Raw genomic sequence first — 18,524 nt, 5'->3', positions numbered from 1 at the left:
TTCCAGGACTTGCCCTGGGGAAGTGGGCTGGGAATCCCTGTCCGTCGCCATGCACAGCAACTGGGGGTCAGCACGGGCGCGGCAGCCGCTATGGTCCTTTCTGGCCAGGCTTCCCTTGGACATTTATCCTGAGCTGGATGATTTCAAGGCACACACGAGAATGGAAAAAGGGAGGGAGGACTACTTCTCCTGAGTGCACAAGGTCCTGAGGAATCCAGACCACAACAGCGACCACTGCTCCTGCCCGTCAGATGGCCAGATACATTCAAGCTGCACAGGCGAGGACCAGAACTCATCCATCCAGCAAGCTGCTAAACACACTGAGACCCGACACACCCCTCTGGCCCTCAACACCAGCACCAAGCCTGCCCTTTTCACGTTAATTTCCCATTCTCAGCCAAAAAATAACCCACAGAGATGGCTCAAAATATCCGGGATTTTTTCCTTCCTTTATGTGATACAACACGAAGTTTTGGTCTGGTGTTTTGCTTCCCAGTGAAGACAAGTTCACATACATTTTACACTCGTAGGTGGAGTAAGCCTGAAGATCCAAAAATCTTTGAGCTGAGATGAAATAAGGGGTTGTAAAGCCATACCCACAGGAAACAGAGCAGCCCATGCACCCGCAAAGGCAAAGCTAAAAGACCTGTAATAGGGATTTCACATAAATGTATTTGCTAACTGGCGCCCATATGGGATCCCGGCACGTGCAACGCAAAGACTTTAACCACTACGCTATCGTGCTGGGCCCCAACATCAATTCTCTTTTTAAAGCTTGGGTGTTTTAAGAAAAACACACAATAAAGTCCTGGGTGAGGGCCCAGTGCAGTAGCCTAGCAGCTGGAGTCATCACTTTGTGTGTTTAGGTTCTAATCCCGGCAGCCCCACTTCCCACCCAGCTCCCTGCTTGTGGCCTGGGAAGGCAGTGGAGGAAGGTCCAAAGCCTTGGGACCCTGCACCCATGTGGGAGACTCGGAGGAAACTCTGGACTCCTGGCTTCAGATTGGCTCAGCTCTGGCTGTTGTGGCTACTTGGGCAGTAAATCAATGGACTTCCTCTCCATTTCTCCTCCTCTCTCTCTATATATATCTGACTTTCCAATAGAAATAAATAAATCTTACCAAAAAAAAACCAAAAAACCATCCTAGGTGAGAGGGAAGCTTAACTGACAAGACACAGGATCCCACCTTGAGCTGAAGTTTTGATTTGCAAATGGCAGCCAGAAAGTCACTGCCCCATCTACAAAATGTCACCAGAGGGGCTGGTTTTGTGGCACAGTGGTTAAGCTGCCACCTTGATGTCAGAGGTGGTTCAAGTCCTGACTGCTCCACTTCCAATCCTTGCTCCTTGCTGAGCAAACAGCTGACAATGGTCTGGCTCCTTGGGCCCCTGCACGCACGTGGGAGACCTGGCAGAGGCTCCTGGCTGCTGGCTCCAGTCTGGCCTAGCCCCACTGCCGAAGTCTGGTGACTGAACAAGCCAATTTCTGTCTATTTGCCTTTCAAATAAAATTAACTCCCCCCCCCCACATAAAGTTAGAGATCTAATCAATGATCAAACCTGACTGACCAAAACTCTGCCGGAGACACAGCTGCAGAACAAAGTTTAGCTTACGTGGCCCCAGGAGCTTCAGACGCCACGTGTCCACAACTTTACAGAATCCAGCTCTTTTGTTTCTTCCTTTTCCTGATTTGAAATCAGATTTTCTTTCAAATATCAAGCTATTGTTCCTTTCTATTCTCCATCTAATCTGTATCTAGCTGATGGAGGTTGACCATCTCTTCCGCTCTCTGTCTGCTACTGGCTTCATTTTCATTTTCCGTTTGTCCCATTCATCTTTTGAGTTTATCTATGTTTTATCACATAAAAGTTTCAAGCTTTATTAATGTGTGTCTTTACAGCTTTTTGTCCTAATTTGGATGGCATTTCTGACTGAAAAAAGTAACCTACATGGTTACGCAAAACCATGTCAATTCCATAATGTTACAAATTGCTGTTGATGTTGTATTGGGACTCTTAATTGACTGGGATGATATTCTACCAGCTCTAACTTTGGACCAGAAATGGTCTCCCCAAGAAACTGTTCAACCCATCTGGACAATAAGTAGCTGGACTCTATGCTTGGTATATGTTTGCAAGGAAAGAATCTTGATGGAATTTGAACTGTAATACTGCATCAAGGTGGAGGAATCCACCAGGGGGGAGGGGCGTGGGGAGGGGTGGGGGGATTCCCAGAGCCTATGAAACGGTCACATAATGCATAATAATTAATAAATAAAAAAAAAGTAACCTACACTTTTTATGCATGTTCTTTGGTTTATGGCTTCTATACTTAAATCTCCGTGCCTTCTGAATCTGGCGTTCGGAGCTTATAAAGAACGAGGTATAATACAGCATAATAATTTCCCACAAACGGCTGTCTGCCATTAAATCATGGGACAAATCTTCTTTTCCAGTGATTTAAAAAAAAAAGGTCATGTCTATCATAAACTCAATTCCCCATTTTATTTGGGGTCATTCATGGACTCTACTGCATTTCTTCTCTAAACCAAAATGCATTTACTGTAATGAATGCATTACTTAGAATACATTTTAACATCTGGCAGAAATGCAGTGTCCATTTTTCTTCTGTTTCAGAAGTTTCCTTGCCATTCTCAGATATTTATTTCTACACAATTAGGATTGCATTTCTACAAGATGGAACCTTTTGGTCCCAAGTGGGTTGAAGTGTTTTTCCTACAGAATAACCGTATCATTTTCAGAAGTCAACATTTGATGGCTTTAAGCTTCTTTTCCTGAAAATAATTATTTTTGCTTTATTGATCTTTTCTAATTGGTTATTTCTTGTGAAAACAAATAAGTGACTTTAGATAAGCATGCCTCCTTAGCAAATTTTACTATTATTTTTAATAATTTACCTTGTGCTTTTCAGAAATATATATATATATATATATTAGTAACAAACTCCTTCTTCCTCTCACACATAACCCTAGTTTGGTAAGTATCTCCAAGATGGTACAAGTTCAAACATGACTGGGCCCCCTGCCTTGGCTGTGATGGCTTCTGGGGACCCACTCAGAACACCCACGACACAACACCCTGCCTGGCACACACACTCACTGGTGACCCTGTTGGCCTCCAGGAAACATGGGTGGGTAGCAGCATCATCACCGGCCAGCTGTGAGGGAAGGCCCAGCTTTCTCCTTCCTGACTCTTATCACCAGTGTTCTTCTGGGGACCCTCCCAGCTAATCCAGGGCCAAGGCTGCTTCCACACGGGGCTCCCGGTCCAAGACACTGCCCTTGAAGTCCTCGCCTCTTTCACAGTGCCAGCGGAGGTCCCACCTCCCTCCCAGCTGCCTAAAGCTAAGAGAATATTTCTGAGCAAAGTGGTCTGCAGGCCAAAGAGACTTGTGTGAGTCTGAGAACCTGTACCCAGCATGTCCTTTCGGATGACACCGCCTTGCTTACACTCCCATGTCCCTGAAGACAACGTTCTGGACAGCCAGGGAACATCACCAAAATGCTGAATGTTGCAAGGTTTGTGGTGTGTGTGTCTTGTTTTGTTCTCTGGTAGAATGCAGAAGTCATTAAGCAAGAGTCTCTTCAATACAATTGTGGGTGCTGTTACCCACATGTTCTAATTTTCTTTCTCTTTGCAGGATATTTCTCAGGATTTTATTTACTGGCTTCTCCTCCCTTAATATGTCGTTACAGGACAGAATGAGAAACTATCGGGAGTGGCCCCAGGGTGAGGCTTAGAAATCCATGTATGTTCTTTTTCCAAGTGCTAGCTTGGAAATGCTAACAGCAATTTCTCAGAATTATGTTTCCTGTCATTTGCTAAAGAAACAGATCCAGTATCAGGACGGTGACTGTCTTACCTGCTGCTTAAGTGCCTCCAACGACTCAAATTCCAATCTGGCCAGTTTCACCTGGATATGCCGTGGTTTGTCAGGGATGGCAAACGCAAGTATAAACTTCAAAGCCAGGAGTGCATGCTAAAAACAAGAACAGAACACACACTGACGTGATACAGCAGACAGTTTGCACAAAGAAACAAACTGGCACCCGGCAGTCTTCCTGGAGCCTCTTCATTAACCTTGGGCAATTTATAATCAATTATTGTTGGCCTATGACATATTAAACTGGGCCCACAAGTCACATTTAGACTACCTCATGGCGGCCCATTCAATAATCATTGACTTTATTTTTTTTTAAAGAGTTATTTATTTTTGTTGGAAAGTCAGATATACCAAGAGGAGGAGAGACAGAAAGGAAGATATTCTATCTGCTGATTCACTCCTCAAGTTGCCACAACGATCGGAGCTGAGTTGATCCAAAGCCAGGAGCTTTTTCCAGGTCTCCCACGCGGGTGCAGGGTCTCAAGGCTTTGGGCCATCCTTGATTGCTTCCTCAGGCCACAAGCAGAGAGCTGGATGGGAAGCGGGGCCCATATGGGATCCTGGCACGTTCAAGGTGAAGACTTTAGCCGCTAGGCTATTGCGCCGGGCCCTACTTAATTCTTTTAAAATCAGTTGTTCCCATACATAAGTGCTACCCTCAATGTTCTACTGAAAACATCTTTCCAACGTCTTCTACTTCTGCCTTCATTAACAGTGCATCTGGCAGAGCAGCTCTGTTGTCAGCCCAAAGTTGCACTGTACCAGCCTTCAGGTTGATGTCTACGGAACAAGCATTGGTCTTTAATGTAAGGTCCCTTGAATTCTGGACAGCCCCAGTAGTGCCCAGGGCAATTTCTTTCATGATATAATAATCAATGTAAAAACTGACTGACTGTAATCAATTATAACCTTAAGCCGCGAACTCCCGGAAACGCAGAGTATATCAGGGTGGCATGAAAGCCTCCAACTTGGTTATTATATGTCCCTCCTACTCCGGCATCCAAAGCGCTTCTCTGTTACACAATGATGAGAGGCAGCAGCAGTGAGCAGCTGATGTGCACACGCCACTTATTGATGCTTCTCCAAATCTAGCATCTTCTGGTGACCCATGATCAAGCCCTACAGACAGCCAAGCTGCCTCTGGGATGGTACCCAGGGTTGCTAAGTATTAAAAGCTGGGAATTTTCCAATTTAAGAAATAATTTAAAAGGTATTTTTAAAAAGTGGATGAGCGAGAAGGAACGGCCTTTAAGAAATGTTGCACTGGGGGTGGAGCACAGGTAAGTCTAGGCAGAGGCACAGCTGTCTGAATCTCCCAGCCATGTGGTGGTGGCTGGGGGAATCCGTGCTGAGCCAGGCTTCCTGCTGCGGATCCTAGCTCTATCCACCGCTGCCAGACAGTGGGCAAATCCTGAGCTTGCCCAGGTCCAAGGCCTGAGAATTTCCTCTATCCACAGTGATCATACTGTGGGCAGATCTCAGGCAGATCTGAGCATGCTCAGGACTCTGGCTCCGCCCACGACCACCATGTTGGTGGGCAGAGTCCAGGTAAGTCTGGGGGTGTCTGAATCTCCTAGCCACGTGGTGCCTGGTGATGCACTCTGGGAACTTGCAGGTTAGGGTTTACAGGGAGTTTGGAAGTTGGCACAGGTGGCAATGAGCAGGGACCATAGGGTTCATGTCCAGATGAGGAATGACTTATCTGGAACTTCCATGGACAAGGCCACTCTACTTGAAGGGCTGCCAACATGGAACCCATCAGAGAATGTCAGAAAATGGAACAGGTTCTGTGAGACCGGGCCATGAAGCTGACAAATACGTGAGTGAATCAGGTCTGGGGGTGGAATACGGGCTCACCCATGTGGAACAGCAATCTGTTGGCACACACAAGAACTGTGCCTGGGAACAGCCCTGGTTGGGGAGCTAAGGGGACACCCTGGCTGGGCAGGAATTCCCACTGGTGAATGTGAGAGCCCAAAATCAGTGTCTTGTCCAGGGCTGAACATGGTTACAATCTCCCTTAGGATGGTATGGCCTTGGTCTGGGAGAAGTCAGGCTGGGTTAGACTCCAACCCTCACTGGTACTTGAGAGAGTCAGAGTAGGGTGTAAAATGGGCTGGGCTAGGTCTCGGCTCCCGTTGAACCATGTGAGAGCTATGTCTGGGCACGGACCAGGTGTGGATGGGCTGCAATACCCAACAATTAGAACTGGAAAGGGTATGGGATGATTGGGCAAGGACACCATTCCTGCCAGGACAACAGGTGGACAAAGTCAATCTGGGCCAGGGACCCACTGGTATGTACAAGATCTGCCACTGGGAGGAGACCAGATAGAGGAACTTGGTGAATTCTTTTGTTAGTTTGCAGTCCCTGCAGGTAAGCATGAGAACCAAGGCAAGGAACAGCCCAAACCAGAGCAGGGTACAGTACCTACTGGCATACATGTGGGTCAGATCAGGGGGTGGGCCAGGCTGGGCCAGTTCTTAACATCTACTGACAGATCCGAGAACCAGGATGGGGTATGGGAGGGGACAAGTGGGGCCACATCACCAGCCGGTTCACACTGAAGCCGGGACTGGGGGCTGCTGAAACACCCACTGGTAAATGCCACGGGAAGATGACCCATGTCAGTCTGGGGAGGTGGGTGTTGGATCTTCTGAGCCCTGGGGATGGTGGGGCCCTTGGGCCTGCCAGGGAGGTGGGTCCATGAACCCCAAGGATGGGGGAGCTCAGAGGGGCTTGTGTCTCCTGGTCCAGGTCACTGAGCCCACCTGTCTGGTAAAGGCTGGGTTCGTGAGCCCTGGGGGCGGGGGGGACCCCGTGGGTCCTGGGTTGCATGGCCTGGGGCCATAGGTCCACCTGCACGATGGGTGCTGGGCCCTTGAACCTCAGGGGTGGGGGGGGGTCCGGTTTGGCCCTGGGTCTCCTGGTCCAGGTCCTAGGGCCCACCTATGTAGTAGGTGTTGGGTCCAAGAGCTCTGGGTGTGAGGAGGGGGTTCCACTGGGACCTGGGTTTCCTGGCCCAGGTCCTTGGGCCTGCCTGTGTGATGGGTACTGGATCCATGAGCCCCAGGGGAGAGGGTCCAGCAGGTCCCGGGTCACAAGGCCTGGGGCCCTGGGATCGCCTGTGAGATGGCTGCTGGATCCATGAGTCCCAGAGGTGGGAGTTCAGCATGGTCCAGATCACCTGGCTCAGGTCCATGAGCCCACCTATGAGAACTGGTCTTCCTCAGTATAAAGGATGGAGTACTAGACAGCAGACCATGGTGTACATGGAGGACATGGTAGCCCATTGAGGCCTGCAGAGGACATCTGGTAACATAGCAGAGAATGGAGAACAACAGAACATATGGACAGCTACCCCAGCCAAACGATGACAGCAAATATCTGGGCCATTGGAGACTGTAGGGTCGATGGTGTCAGCCAATGGACATTGGAAGTGATTCCTCTTCCATAGATCAGCAGCACTTCAAAACTATCGCATCCACCTGGGCAGAACCTTCAGAACATGCGCCACTGTGACCCTGGGCTGATATTGGTTGGCCTTTCCCCATCTTTGGGTACTGGGATGCTGGGGGTTGGGTATTGTCTATCCCTTTATCTCTCTCCTCCCCCCAGAAATGGGAAGAAGAAACAGAAAGCTTGGAAACAATGATCACACCCACTTCTCCCTAACTCTCGATTCTTCCCTCCCTAATCAACTAGGTAAACAACATCTAAAATTAAAAAAAAAAGAAAAAAGGGAAAGAAATGCTGCACTGAATTGCTAAAAAAAGATAGCCAAAACCACAAATCCTTTACTGTGATATTTTCAAAAGGAGGACGAGAGCTGCATAATAAGTGTCTTTCTCCTGGAGAAGCACAAAGCGGCAAAGGAAACCAGCCAGCAGCCCAGAGCAAGGCACCATTCCGGCAGAGGACTCGGAAACCGGGGCCGGCCACACACTGCTGGGTGTTAACAAGCCCTCTGGAGCAGGCCATGTGACTGCCACAGCCAAAGCCAACACCGGAAGAGACAGCCTCAGAGGTCTACAGTGTGAAAACAAGGAGCTAACACGGCACGGACCAAGTGTACCAGCTGAAATACTGAGCTAACAAGAACCTGGATATAATACACAAAGGACAGATGAATTATTTAGACAAGACCACGCTTAATCATATTTCGTTATGTGAGACTACTGAGATATCACTTTATACCTCCAATGGAAATATTTGGCAAGAAACACATTCAAGCTAGTGGCTGAAAATAAATATTGTGTTTTTCAGATCCCCACCTTGACTGGGTTCTCAGCCTCCTTCCACTTCTCCTAACAAACCTGTACCTATTTCCTCTTCCCCAGCATTGAGAAACTGGGAGAATAACCCCCTAAAGGAAGGACACATGGCACTGGGACAGTGCAGTAGGCCTTCTCTGGGATGAGGATGAGCCATCCAGAGCTCAGAGACCTGGCTCCAGGTAAGACAGTGCCAACACTCTACTGTGGGGCACAGATTTGATGCAGCCACATCCCCTATCGGAACATTCTGGTTTGAACATGCCAGCTCCTCTCTGATTGGGCTTCCTGTTAATGCCCATCTTGGGAAGGAACAGGTGACGGTTCCCATACTTGGGTTCCTGCCACCGAGACAGGGTTTCGGGCCACTGGTTTCAGCCCAGCCCAGCACTGGGGAGCAAACCAGAGAATGGAAAATTTCTGTCTCTCTGCCCTTCACAAAAAGCAAAAGTAACAATTAAAAATTCAAGAACTTCATAAATTGAAAGAAGCAGCTGACATTGATTACAGTTAATCAAAGGGAGAGGCCATTCAAACTTGTCTAAATACAGAATATGACTTTTAGTAGTAATTCTCTACAGCTTATTTTCCTAAAATACAATAACATCTGCATAATGATTTTGTTTCTTTTTTTTAAATTATTATGCTTTTCTTTAGATGGCTAACATTATGAGTGCCCTCTATTTTTAGAACTTAGTGGACATGCTTTGCTTTTATATGGAGAAAGGAAAAAATTCTGTAAAATAGAACAAGGGATCCCACATTGAATTACATATGTTCTGCTCACCCCTTAATCCTGCTTGGTCATAATTACCCATTTTGTCAGTAAACAGACCAAAACCAGAGAACTGGGTCTTTTCCTCTGGAGTTGGAGTGTGAAAGCAGCTGGGGGAACTGGTCACCTGGACTTCACTGGTTCTGCAGGAAGGTAAAGAGTTAGGACCCAGAACCAGGCTGCTCAGAGGGTGGCTGGCGTTCACCGCTTCCTAACCACACCTCGTCTGCCAGGCTGATGCCCCCAACCTGGCCTTGCCCCTGGGACTCCCTCCCCTCACAGGTCTATTTCCTTTAACAGACCTCTATGTCAAAGTGAAAACACCCCCGGGAAGGTTAAGAAACACGAACCCTTCAGGGATATTGGCTTATCGTGATTAGCGGGTACTGATCATGTCCCTTTCCCTGGACAGTCCTGGCGAATGGGAGCCAAGTGAGAGAGACGCAGCTGCGACTGGCTTCAAGGAAGAGGGAGAAGCACAAAGACCCCACGTCAGCGCCATGGTCAGGAAGGAAACATTAGGACTGCCCCACCTCCACCCCTCCTTCTTACTGGCTCCTTTATACAGGACTCAGAATTTTAGTTGTGTCAGGATGGGTTCAGTAAACTGTGTGGCCTGTGTACCAAAAGATCAATTTTTAAAATAGTTTAGATTTCCCATACAACCATTCTGTTCAAGGCAGGGAGCTGCTTTTTATTAACTGAGCTGACAGGACAAAACTGTTCAAAAAAAAGTATCTCAGCTATTTTGACTTGTTTAGGTCTAAGAGAAAACCCAAGATGAAACAGGAATCTACTCACGTCAGAACAGGTGAGTGCCTAGCGTGTCTAGGAAAAGGACAAAATCGTTTTGCCCCATGACCGTGACCTTCCACCAAAGCTTTTCAAGGGAGACTCTTGAAATGGGAATCCCAATAGAGTACAGCAGAGAAGCAGCTGGGGGCATGGTGGGAAGACGGGCAGAACACAGAGCAGTTGGCTCCCCACAGCAACATGCTCTAAGAGATGACTATAGGGTGTCTGGGCTGGGAAAGGCATAGAGAACAGGACTAGAGAAAACTGGCACACAGAAACACAGTCTTCCGGTGCCAGCAGTGAAGCCACTGTGCCTGCAGGGCCTATTCTAGCACTGGAGCCCAAGACCATTCTCACAGCAAGGGACCTGCTAGGCTCAAGAGAGCAACCCAGCAGGACCTGAGGCTATTCCAGGCTCACAGGCCAGAACAGCATCAGCGACATGGCAAGGCAAAGCCACCTGCAGTACCGGGGACAGACACCAGAGGCAGTGAGAGAGTCTCTGGCAGACCTTTCTTCTTTTTTTTTTTTTTTTTAAAGATTTTATTGTTATTGAAAAGCTGGATATACAGAGAGGAGGAGAGACACAGAGGAAGATCTTCCATCCGATGTTTCACTCCCCAAGTGAGCCGCAACGGGCCGGTACGCCAGGAACCTCTTCCGGGTCTCCCACGTGGGTGCAGTGTCCCAAAGCTTTGGGCCGTCCTCGACTGCTTTCAAGACCTTTCTAACATCCCACCCACGACCCCCGCTGTGGCAAGTGGTTGACAGGCTCCCCAAGCTCTAACTAAGCTGATTACTGAAGATCACCCCTGTTCAAAGCTGAATTCAAATGACAGAGATAGCTGCTTTCTAAATGCCCAAATCGCAGCAAAACCGAACAGGAATATGCAGAAACAGGGAGACACGACCCAGATAAAGACACAACTGCCCCAGAGCTGAGTCTAAAGATAGGAAGATTTATCTGTCAAAGAATGCGTAAGTGTTACAGAAACTCAATGAGCTACAAGCAAATGTGAGCAACTAAATGAAATCATGACAGCAAGAACCAAACAGAAATTTTGGAATTGAATAACTGAATTGAAAACATCCCATGAAGGATTGATTCATTAGCAGAATAAGTAGCCTTAAAAACAGGACGCTTGAAATCACTGCTTTTAATGATTTGTTTGTTTATTTGAAAAGCAGAGTTCCAGAGAAGCAGAGACAGAGAGAGCTCTTCCATCTGCTGGTTCAATCCCCAAATGGCCCAAGAGTCAAGGCTGGACGAGGCTGAGGCCAGGAGCCGCCTTCCAGGTCTCCCACATTCATGGCAGGGTCAGGGACGGGTCACCTTTCATTACTTTACCAGGCCATTAGCAGCAGGCTGGCTCGGAAGTGCAGCAGCTGGAACACAAACCAGTGCCCTCCTATGGGATGTATCACAGGCAGCGGCTGAACATGCCGCTCCACCAGGCAACCCCATGAAGTTAGAGTTACAGCATGGTTTAGGCTTTACCACCACATGGTTTCTTTCTAACTCCTCAACTCTGCTATTCCTTGTAGCATGAAGGCTAGCCACAAGTGCACTTGCACACGCGTGCGTGCACACGAACACATACACACATGTGCTGTGGCCGTGTGCCACCACAGTTTTATCAACAGCAGGCAGGGAGATCTGGTCCCTAGGCTGGAGTTTGACATCCCTTGGCACAAAATGTATAGGAAGACAGAAAGCTCACAGCAATTATTTAGTTACTCAATTGATTCATATGAGTATTTGCTAAGATATGAGAATGAACAACCCCACTGGGGTCCCCCACTGTCCCTTGCCCTCCTGTGGCTGCTTCAGAACAGCAGAGCCCCCCTCATCTGTATGGTGGGGACTCTGTGGCACCCAGCAGGCAAGGAGCAGGACCCAAGCTCCTGGGCTGCAGGCTGGAGATGCCTCCAGTCCTGCCCACTGCCGTAACCACACAGGCAGCTGCTGTACCCACAGGGCGGTGAGGTGCACCACTGTGGCTGAGCAATCAGGGTTGGCCTTGGAAATAACGAGGCAGTACTATCACATACACAGTGTGGGCCTTTGGTGTGCCCACAGGGCCGGACCCCAGGCTCTGCTTAGAGGTCAAGGGAAGGATAAAGTCTACAAAAAGTGGCTGGGCGGGGGTTAGGGGGGTGTTGGAAAATAACATAATGAGAGAGATAAGAGAGTAGCTATTACAAAAACATCTGAAGTTTATACCACTTAATAGAATCCAGGTTTGGAAAACAAAATATCAATTAGACCAAATAAATGGGAAGAAAAAAATATTAAGTATTTCAAATGATCTATATGTTTCACTGGTGTTTCCCTTTTAAATATCGTCTGTATCCTAGGGACATGCTAACAGTGTAAAGGCCACTGAACGGTGGGGTTGTTGGTTGGCCCTGTGTGACAGCTGGCCATTCAAGCTTTGTCAACCTCTGTGTTACCACAGAACCCACCTGATCACAGCTTTAAGGCAATTCACACGTATGAGGCTTGCTCTCCTGCCAGTCGGAGCCACGTTTCATACCCAGAGCAGTTTCTAGGCCAGACTTGATGATGGGAAAGGAAGTGAATTCTGTAGGAGGATTATGTGTTACTTGGAGCTTGCCTTGTTTTTTCAGTAATTATTTTGATCACTTGACAAGCTTTAAAAAACCAAACAAAAATAAGATCAAGCAACTCTTTTTAATAACTACGTGCCCAAAAGTGCTCTTTAAGGTCTGGGAGGAAAGACTGAGGTTTGGTTTTACTGTACACTTATTCATTTACTTTAATTACACCATTGTGGACCACTGGGTGAGTGTTTAAGTCACACTGGAGAAACACACTTTCAGGACGCGGTGCCCCAGGGGCCAGACGAGGGTGGTTTCTCTACAACAGTCAAGTAGGACTCACGCCCGACCTAATGCTGGGCTGCCCAGTGACTGAGTCCTCCCCTCCCCCGGTCTTTGCTGGGAAGGTAGAGCTAAATGAAACTGCTGCCCCCTTTGACATACGCCAACTGTACCTGAGCTCCTGCCAGCCAATGGAAGACATCAAAGGGATCTGGTTCCTGGCTTCAGGCTGGCGCAGCCCAGGCTGTCGCAGTCATGTGGGGAGTGAACCAGCGGATAAAGAATAAAGTATCCTTTCTTATTCTGTCATTCTTTCAAACAAATACATTTTTTAAAGGGAAAAGGAAATTAGATATGGGGATCATGAAAACTAGTACTAGCATGCTGTTAACCTTTGGGTAATAAAAAACTATTATAAACTAAGTTTACTCAACAGCTCATTTTATCATATGCTATCTCCTGAAACTTTTCAGGTAAAACCTGAAAATTCTTTTCTAGAATTATACATTTTTTTAAATGATCATATTTTCTGGTTCCTGCTGGTTTATCTTCCTGAAGAAAATATGATATTTGGCTTATTACTTTTCATCAAATCAGCCAGATAGACTTACACACTCTGCTGCCAAAAATGTAAAGAGAATCTGAACTACCTTTGACAAAGTCAGGTTTACACAAGGGCCACTGAGTGATAACCACGGTTATAAAACAGCAATGACAACAACTCAGATCCCAGCACACTGGAAACACCAAAGGAGAGGAGCTACTTATGGCCAGACAAGAAAAGGGCTAAAGCCTTACAACAGCAAAAAAACAAAATATTTTCCCCAGCTATTCTGAAATTAATATTTAAAATGCACAATAATCGTTCTTCAGCATCCCTGGGTGGCTGTCTGCAGGAACCTCACGGATATCAAAATCTTAGGAATTCAAGTCCCATATACACAATGGCACAGCGGCTGCATAGAGCCCATTTACATCTTACAATTTAAGTCAATGACAAAAATTCCCAATACAATGTATGTGCTATGCAAACATTTGTATTCCTTAGCAAATAATGCCAAATTTTAAAAGGCTGTCCATGTGTGGCAGACACAACTCTTTTCCCTGAATATTTGCTAGCTGCGGTTGATGGAATCTGTGGAGATGGAGAGCCTGCTGCACCAACACTTCAATGTGCGTCATGAGACATGAAATGGAATATAGTTACATGATTGGGGAAAAAGGAGTATACAGTGGAAGACCTCCCAGCTGGCCCTGTCTGCTCAGTGCCCCGCTCTGCCTCCTGCCCTACTTCAAGTATAACAGGAATATACTAATATCTTCTCCATTTTTACATAAAGGACTACATAGCAAAACTCCTCTATACTTCATTTTTTAGTCCTTTGGTGTCAGCATTCTCTCCATATTGGCACAGAGACAGCATCCATAATATGCTAACCACTAGTGAACCCTTGAAACGGTGCCACTATTTTGTTAAGAATGCTCAAACACATTTCCTCAAATATCTGTCATTTATGCACATGTAAGTCTGTGGAATAAATTTCCGAAGGCATAATTGTTGGGTCAAGGGATGCATTCAGATGCAATTTTTTTGTAAGATTATTCTTTTTTTAACATGAAAGAATTAATAGATTGTTATCCGTCAGTTCATTCCCAAAACAGCTGCAAGGGCCGGAACTGAACCGGTCCAAAGCTGGAAAGCCAGGAGGTTCTTCCGGGTCTCCCACGTGGGTGCAGGAGCCCAAGGCCTTGGGTCATCCTCTTGGCTGCCTTACCAGGCCATTAACAGGGAGCTGGATGGGAAGTGGAGCGGCAGGATATGGGATGCCAGAGCTGCAGGTGGAGCAGTCCTCTACGCCAACACACTGACCCCATGCTGCTGTAACTTGAAACAGATTTTTATCAAACTGTTCCAAATATAGTATTGAGTCCACGCGATCACAGCAGCTGAATGTAAGTGTACTCATTCCTCTACAGCCTTGGTGACCCAAGTTCACATCCCCTTGTGGGGGAGGGGGTGGCAGTCAACTAAGGAAGAAAAACAGGAAGCAGAGAGACACTGATTCTGCTCTACAGGAGTACATGGTTTCTATTTAATTTATTTTAGAATATGGTAGATTTTAATGATGCTCTTTTTTATCGAGATTTTACTTTGTAGAGTGGAAAATTTGCACAAAAGTATAAAGGGTTCTCGTATACCACCCCTCCCATTTCCTATTTCCTCCTCTTATTCACATCTTGAGCTTTGTGAATTTTGTGCTGTTCATTTGCTACATTTGATGATCCAATACCAATATATTATGTAACTGAAGTTCACAGTTCACATTTGAGCTCAGTCTACTGGTTGTTACACACTGAATGTTGACATCCTGCGTATTTCATACAAGGAGTCCTAACCCCAAAGTGATGGCTTTAGGAAGGTCAACAGGTTTAGAGGATCATAAGGTTGTGACACCAATGATGGCTTCGTGCCTTCTAAGCAGTAAAAGAGATGCAGGAGGGTCGTTACCAGAAACCAGATCTACTGGTACTTTGATCTTGAAACTCCCACCCTCTAACAGGGGTGAGGAACCTCTTCCTCTGCAAAGAGCTATTTGCATATTTATAACAGCAAATGTGAGACATTTGTGATAAAGTGATCAACTTAAAAATTAGCCTGCCAGAAGACTTACTGAATTTTGAGTCCTGTCTGCAGTTGCCTTGGTAGGACCGGACCAAATGATTTTGCTGAAAGGCCTTATTCAGCCTGCAGGCTGGCCATGCCCCACCCATGCTAGAACTTTAAGAAATAGATGTCCTTAGTTTAAGCCATCTGCTCTGCAGTGTTTCGCTACAGCAGCCTGAGCTGAAGATGACACACACGTCATGCCATCACCCTTACAACGTCCTGCACCATAGCTTCACAGTTCACCTGTCCATTTGGCTCCCCTCCCCCCGAACTCCTGGCAGTGGCTGGATATTGTTCTGCCACTTGGTTCTGCCTTTCCCAGAGTATTTTCTATTTGGGATCATACAGTATGTAGCCTTTTCAGACTGAATGCTCTCACTCAGCAACATGCATTTAAGCTTCTGCCATGTTTTTCACTGCTTCATTGCTCATTACTTTGAAAAATCACAGGATTTGGTCTAGCTATTTGCTGCAGGATATCTCAGTGGCTTCCAATCCTTAGCAATTATGAATGAAGCTGCTGCCACTGTTCACTCCAAGGCTTCTGTGTGGACATGATCTTTCAGCTCATTTGAGTAAATCCTGAGGCTCCGAACTGCTGGATCCCAGGGAAGAGAAGCGACCAAACTGTCCTCCCAAGTGGCTGGCCCACTCTGCAGTCTCACTGCAGTGAACATGCCACGGAACTGTTGTTTCCTTATTGTTCATGTTAATGAGGTTTTTTTAAATCCATTTTTGGTATAAAGTCTTGACTAGGTACAAATTTTGCAAAGATAGCTTTTTTCCAGTCTGTCAGTTTTCTTCCCATTTTCTTCACAGAATTTTTTTGCAGAGCTTAAGTTTTTAATTTTAAAGAAGTCCAACTTGTTCTTTTGTTCATGCCTTTGGAAATGCATTTAAAAAGTAATTGTCCAACCTAAGTCACCTTGGTTTTCTCCTATTCTCCCCTAGGCATTTTCTTTTTTAATTTTTTTGAAAGCATATTTACAGAGAGGAGGGGAGGCAGAGAGAGACCCTCTATTCTCTGGTTCACTCCCCGACATGGTCACAGCACTTGTACTGGGCCAGACCACAGCCAGGAGGAGCCTGGGGCGTCCTCCGAGTCTTCCAAGCACATGGGACAGCTTCAGCTATTCTTCCAGGTATATTAGTAGGAAGCTGGATCGGAAGCGGAGCAGCCAGAATTCAAACGAGGGCCTATACGGGATGCTGGCATTGCAGGTAGAGGTTCAACTTGTTATGCCACAATACCAGCCCCTTTTCCAGAAATATTACTTTCTTTTGACTCACATTTAGGTCTTTGATTAATGTGGGGCATTATTTGGTGAAAGACATAAGGGCTGTCTCGATCGATATTTTTGCATGTGATGTCCAGTTGTTCTAGGACCTTTTATTAACACTTTCTCCATTCAAGTATCTTTGCTCCTGAATTTGACTACATCTAAGTCTGGCTCTTTATTTCACTGGTTTTTTCTCTATTCTTCCACCAGTACCACACTGTGTTTACAATCATAGCTTTGTAGTGAGTCTTGAAATTGGGTTGTATCAGTCTTCGAACTATTCTTCTTTGCTATTATGCTGGTTCTTTCAGCTCTTTTTTGGCATACCATACAAACTTCAGAATCAGTTTTTTGATAGTTATAACTCATTCAGATGTTGACTGGAACTGCATTCAGTCCATACAAATTCGGAAGAGATGACTTCTTAATGGAGAATCATCTTCTCCATGAATATGGAATATCTGTCCATTTATTCACATTTTCTTGATTCCTTTCACTACGATCATATCATTTTCATGATCTAGCTCTTTTTTTTTAAGATTTGTATCTAAGTATTTCAATTGTTTTGGTGTGTCTGTTTTGAATGTCAAATTCCTATTCTTTATCATTGGCATACAGAGAAGCAGCTGCCTTGTATTCTAACTAGCTTTTATTGTTGTTATAAGATTCATGTATGTCTACATATGCAAGGCTAAGTGTGGTATATTTGATCCCTGAGGTCTGGCTTCTCATCCATGCCAGAAGTACACATCTTAGAGAATTTGCTAATTGTTAAAAGGAAATCTTATATTAGTAATTTTGTGATTTGCAACACATTTTTAAAAATCAAAGAACTTACAATAAGATTCCTGAACAGAATATTCAAGTCCACAAGAACTAGAGTCATCAAAAGGATAATCTGCACTGTAGAAAATATTAATAATGACAACATCTCTTTTTCATGATGCAACTGAGCAGTCAGTTTAAACTCTGAGGTTCAGGAAATGAGGGCAAATGGCTGGGAGTGAGGGGGAGGTAGGCCGGGCTGCACCACAGAAAGGGGCTGCTCATTCTCTGAGACATTGCCTGCCATCCTTCGGAGGGACACTGGATGGAACTGATCTGCTTGGCTGGCTACTCCTGTCCCTTCTGAGCACCCGGAGGTCCCTTCCAAGGCCGCACAGAGGTTTCTACACGTATGACTTTTCCAAACAGAATCACTCCAACACACTTTGGCCCCACATTTTTTTTTTTACTTAAGATTTTTTTATTTTTGTTTGAAAGTCAGATGTACAGACAGGAGGAAAGAGAGCAAGATCTTCCGTCCACCGATTCACTCCCCAGGCAGCCACAACGGCTGAAGCCAGGAGCCAGGAGCTTCTTCTGCGTCTCCCATGTGGGTGTAGGGTCCCAAAGCTTTGGGCCATCCTTGACTGCTTTCCCAGACCACAAACAAGGAGTTCAATGGAAGCGGAGCCACCAGGACATGAACTGGTACCCACATAGGATCCCAGCACGTACAAGGTGAGGCCTTAAGCCACTAGGCCATTGCGCTGGGCCCTGGCCCCACTTTTTTCTTTCTTTTTTTTTTTTTTTAAGTAATCAGATACTGAGCCTAAGTCCTGGGGCACAAATATGATATTAATTAAAAATTATAAGGGGCTAGTATTTTGGTGTTGCCGGTAAAGCCTCTGCCAATGACACTGACACCCCATATGCATGCTGAGTTCAGTCATGGCTGCTACACTTCAGGTCCAGCTCCCTGCTAATTGATGGCTACCACGGTAACTGGGGAAGGGCGGAGTTTGCCTCCAACCAAACCTGGAATGAATGGCGGAATTCTGGCAGGCCCCTCAGGCAGTGAGACCACCATTGCACCAATGAGAGGCACATACCCATATCCCCCCACCAATAAGGGTCGAGGCGACCCCCATTACGGATTCTGTGTCAAGGAGAGCTTAACAAGCCCCTTCCCGTCTCTTCCGCACTCTTCTTCCTCTGCAGC

At 46.2% G+C, this 18,524-nt stretch overlaps 1 protein-coding gene across 2 annotated transcripts in view; it reads right to left on the bottom strand.

Annotated features, from left to right (window-relative positions):
- Window positions 1-18,524, bottom strand: part of ANO10 (anoctamin 10) — a 111,965-nt gene that overhangs the window by 8,083 nt on the left and 85,358 nt on the right. For both annotated transcript variants that reach the window (XM_058678398.1, XM_058678397.1), the window contains exon 12: window positions 3,884-4,000. In XM_058678398.1, the coding sequence (XP_058534381.1) occupies window positions 3,884-4,000 (117 nt within the window). The remainder of the gene's footprint in view (window positions 1-3,883; window positions 4,001-18,524) is intronic.

Source organism: Ochotona princeps, chromosome 21 (genome assembly GCF_030435755.1).
Source record: "Ochotona princeps isolate mOchPri1 chromosome 21, mOchPri1.hap1, whole genome shotgun sequence".
In the NCBI taxonomy this organism is placed as follows: Eukaryota; Metazoa; Chordata; class Mammalia; order Lagomorpha; family Ochotonidae; genus Ochotona; species Ochotona princeps.
The sequence above is the reverse complement of the archived record's forward strand: the minus strand, read 5'-3'. Positions and strand labels throughout refer to the sequence as shown.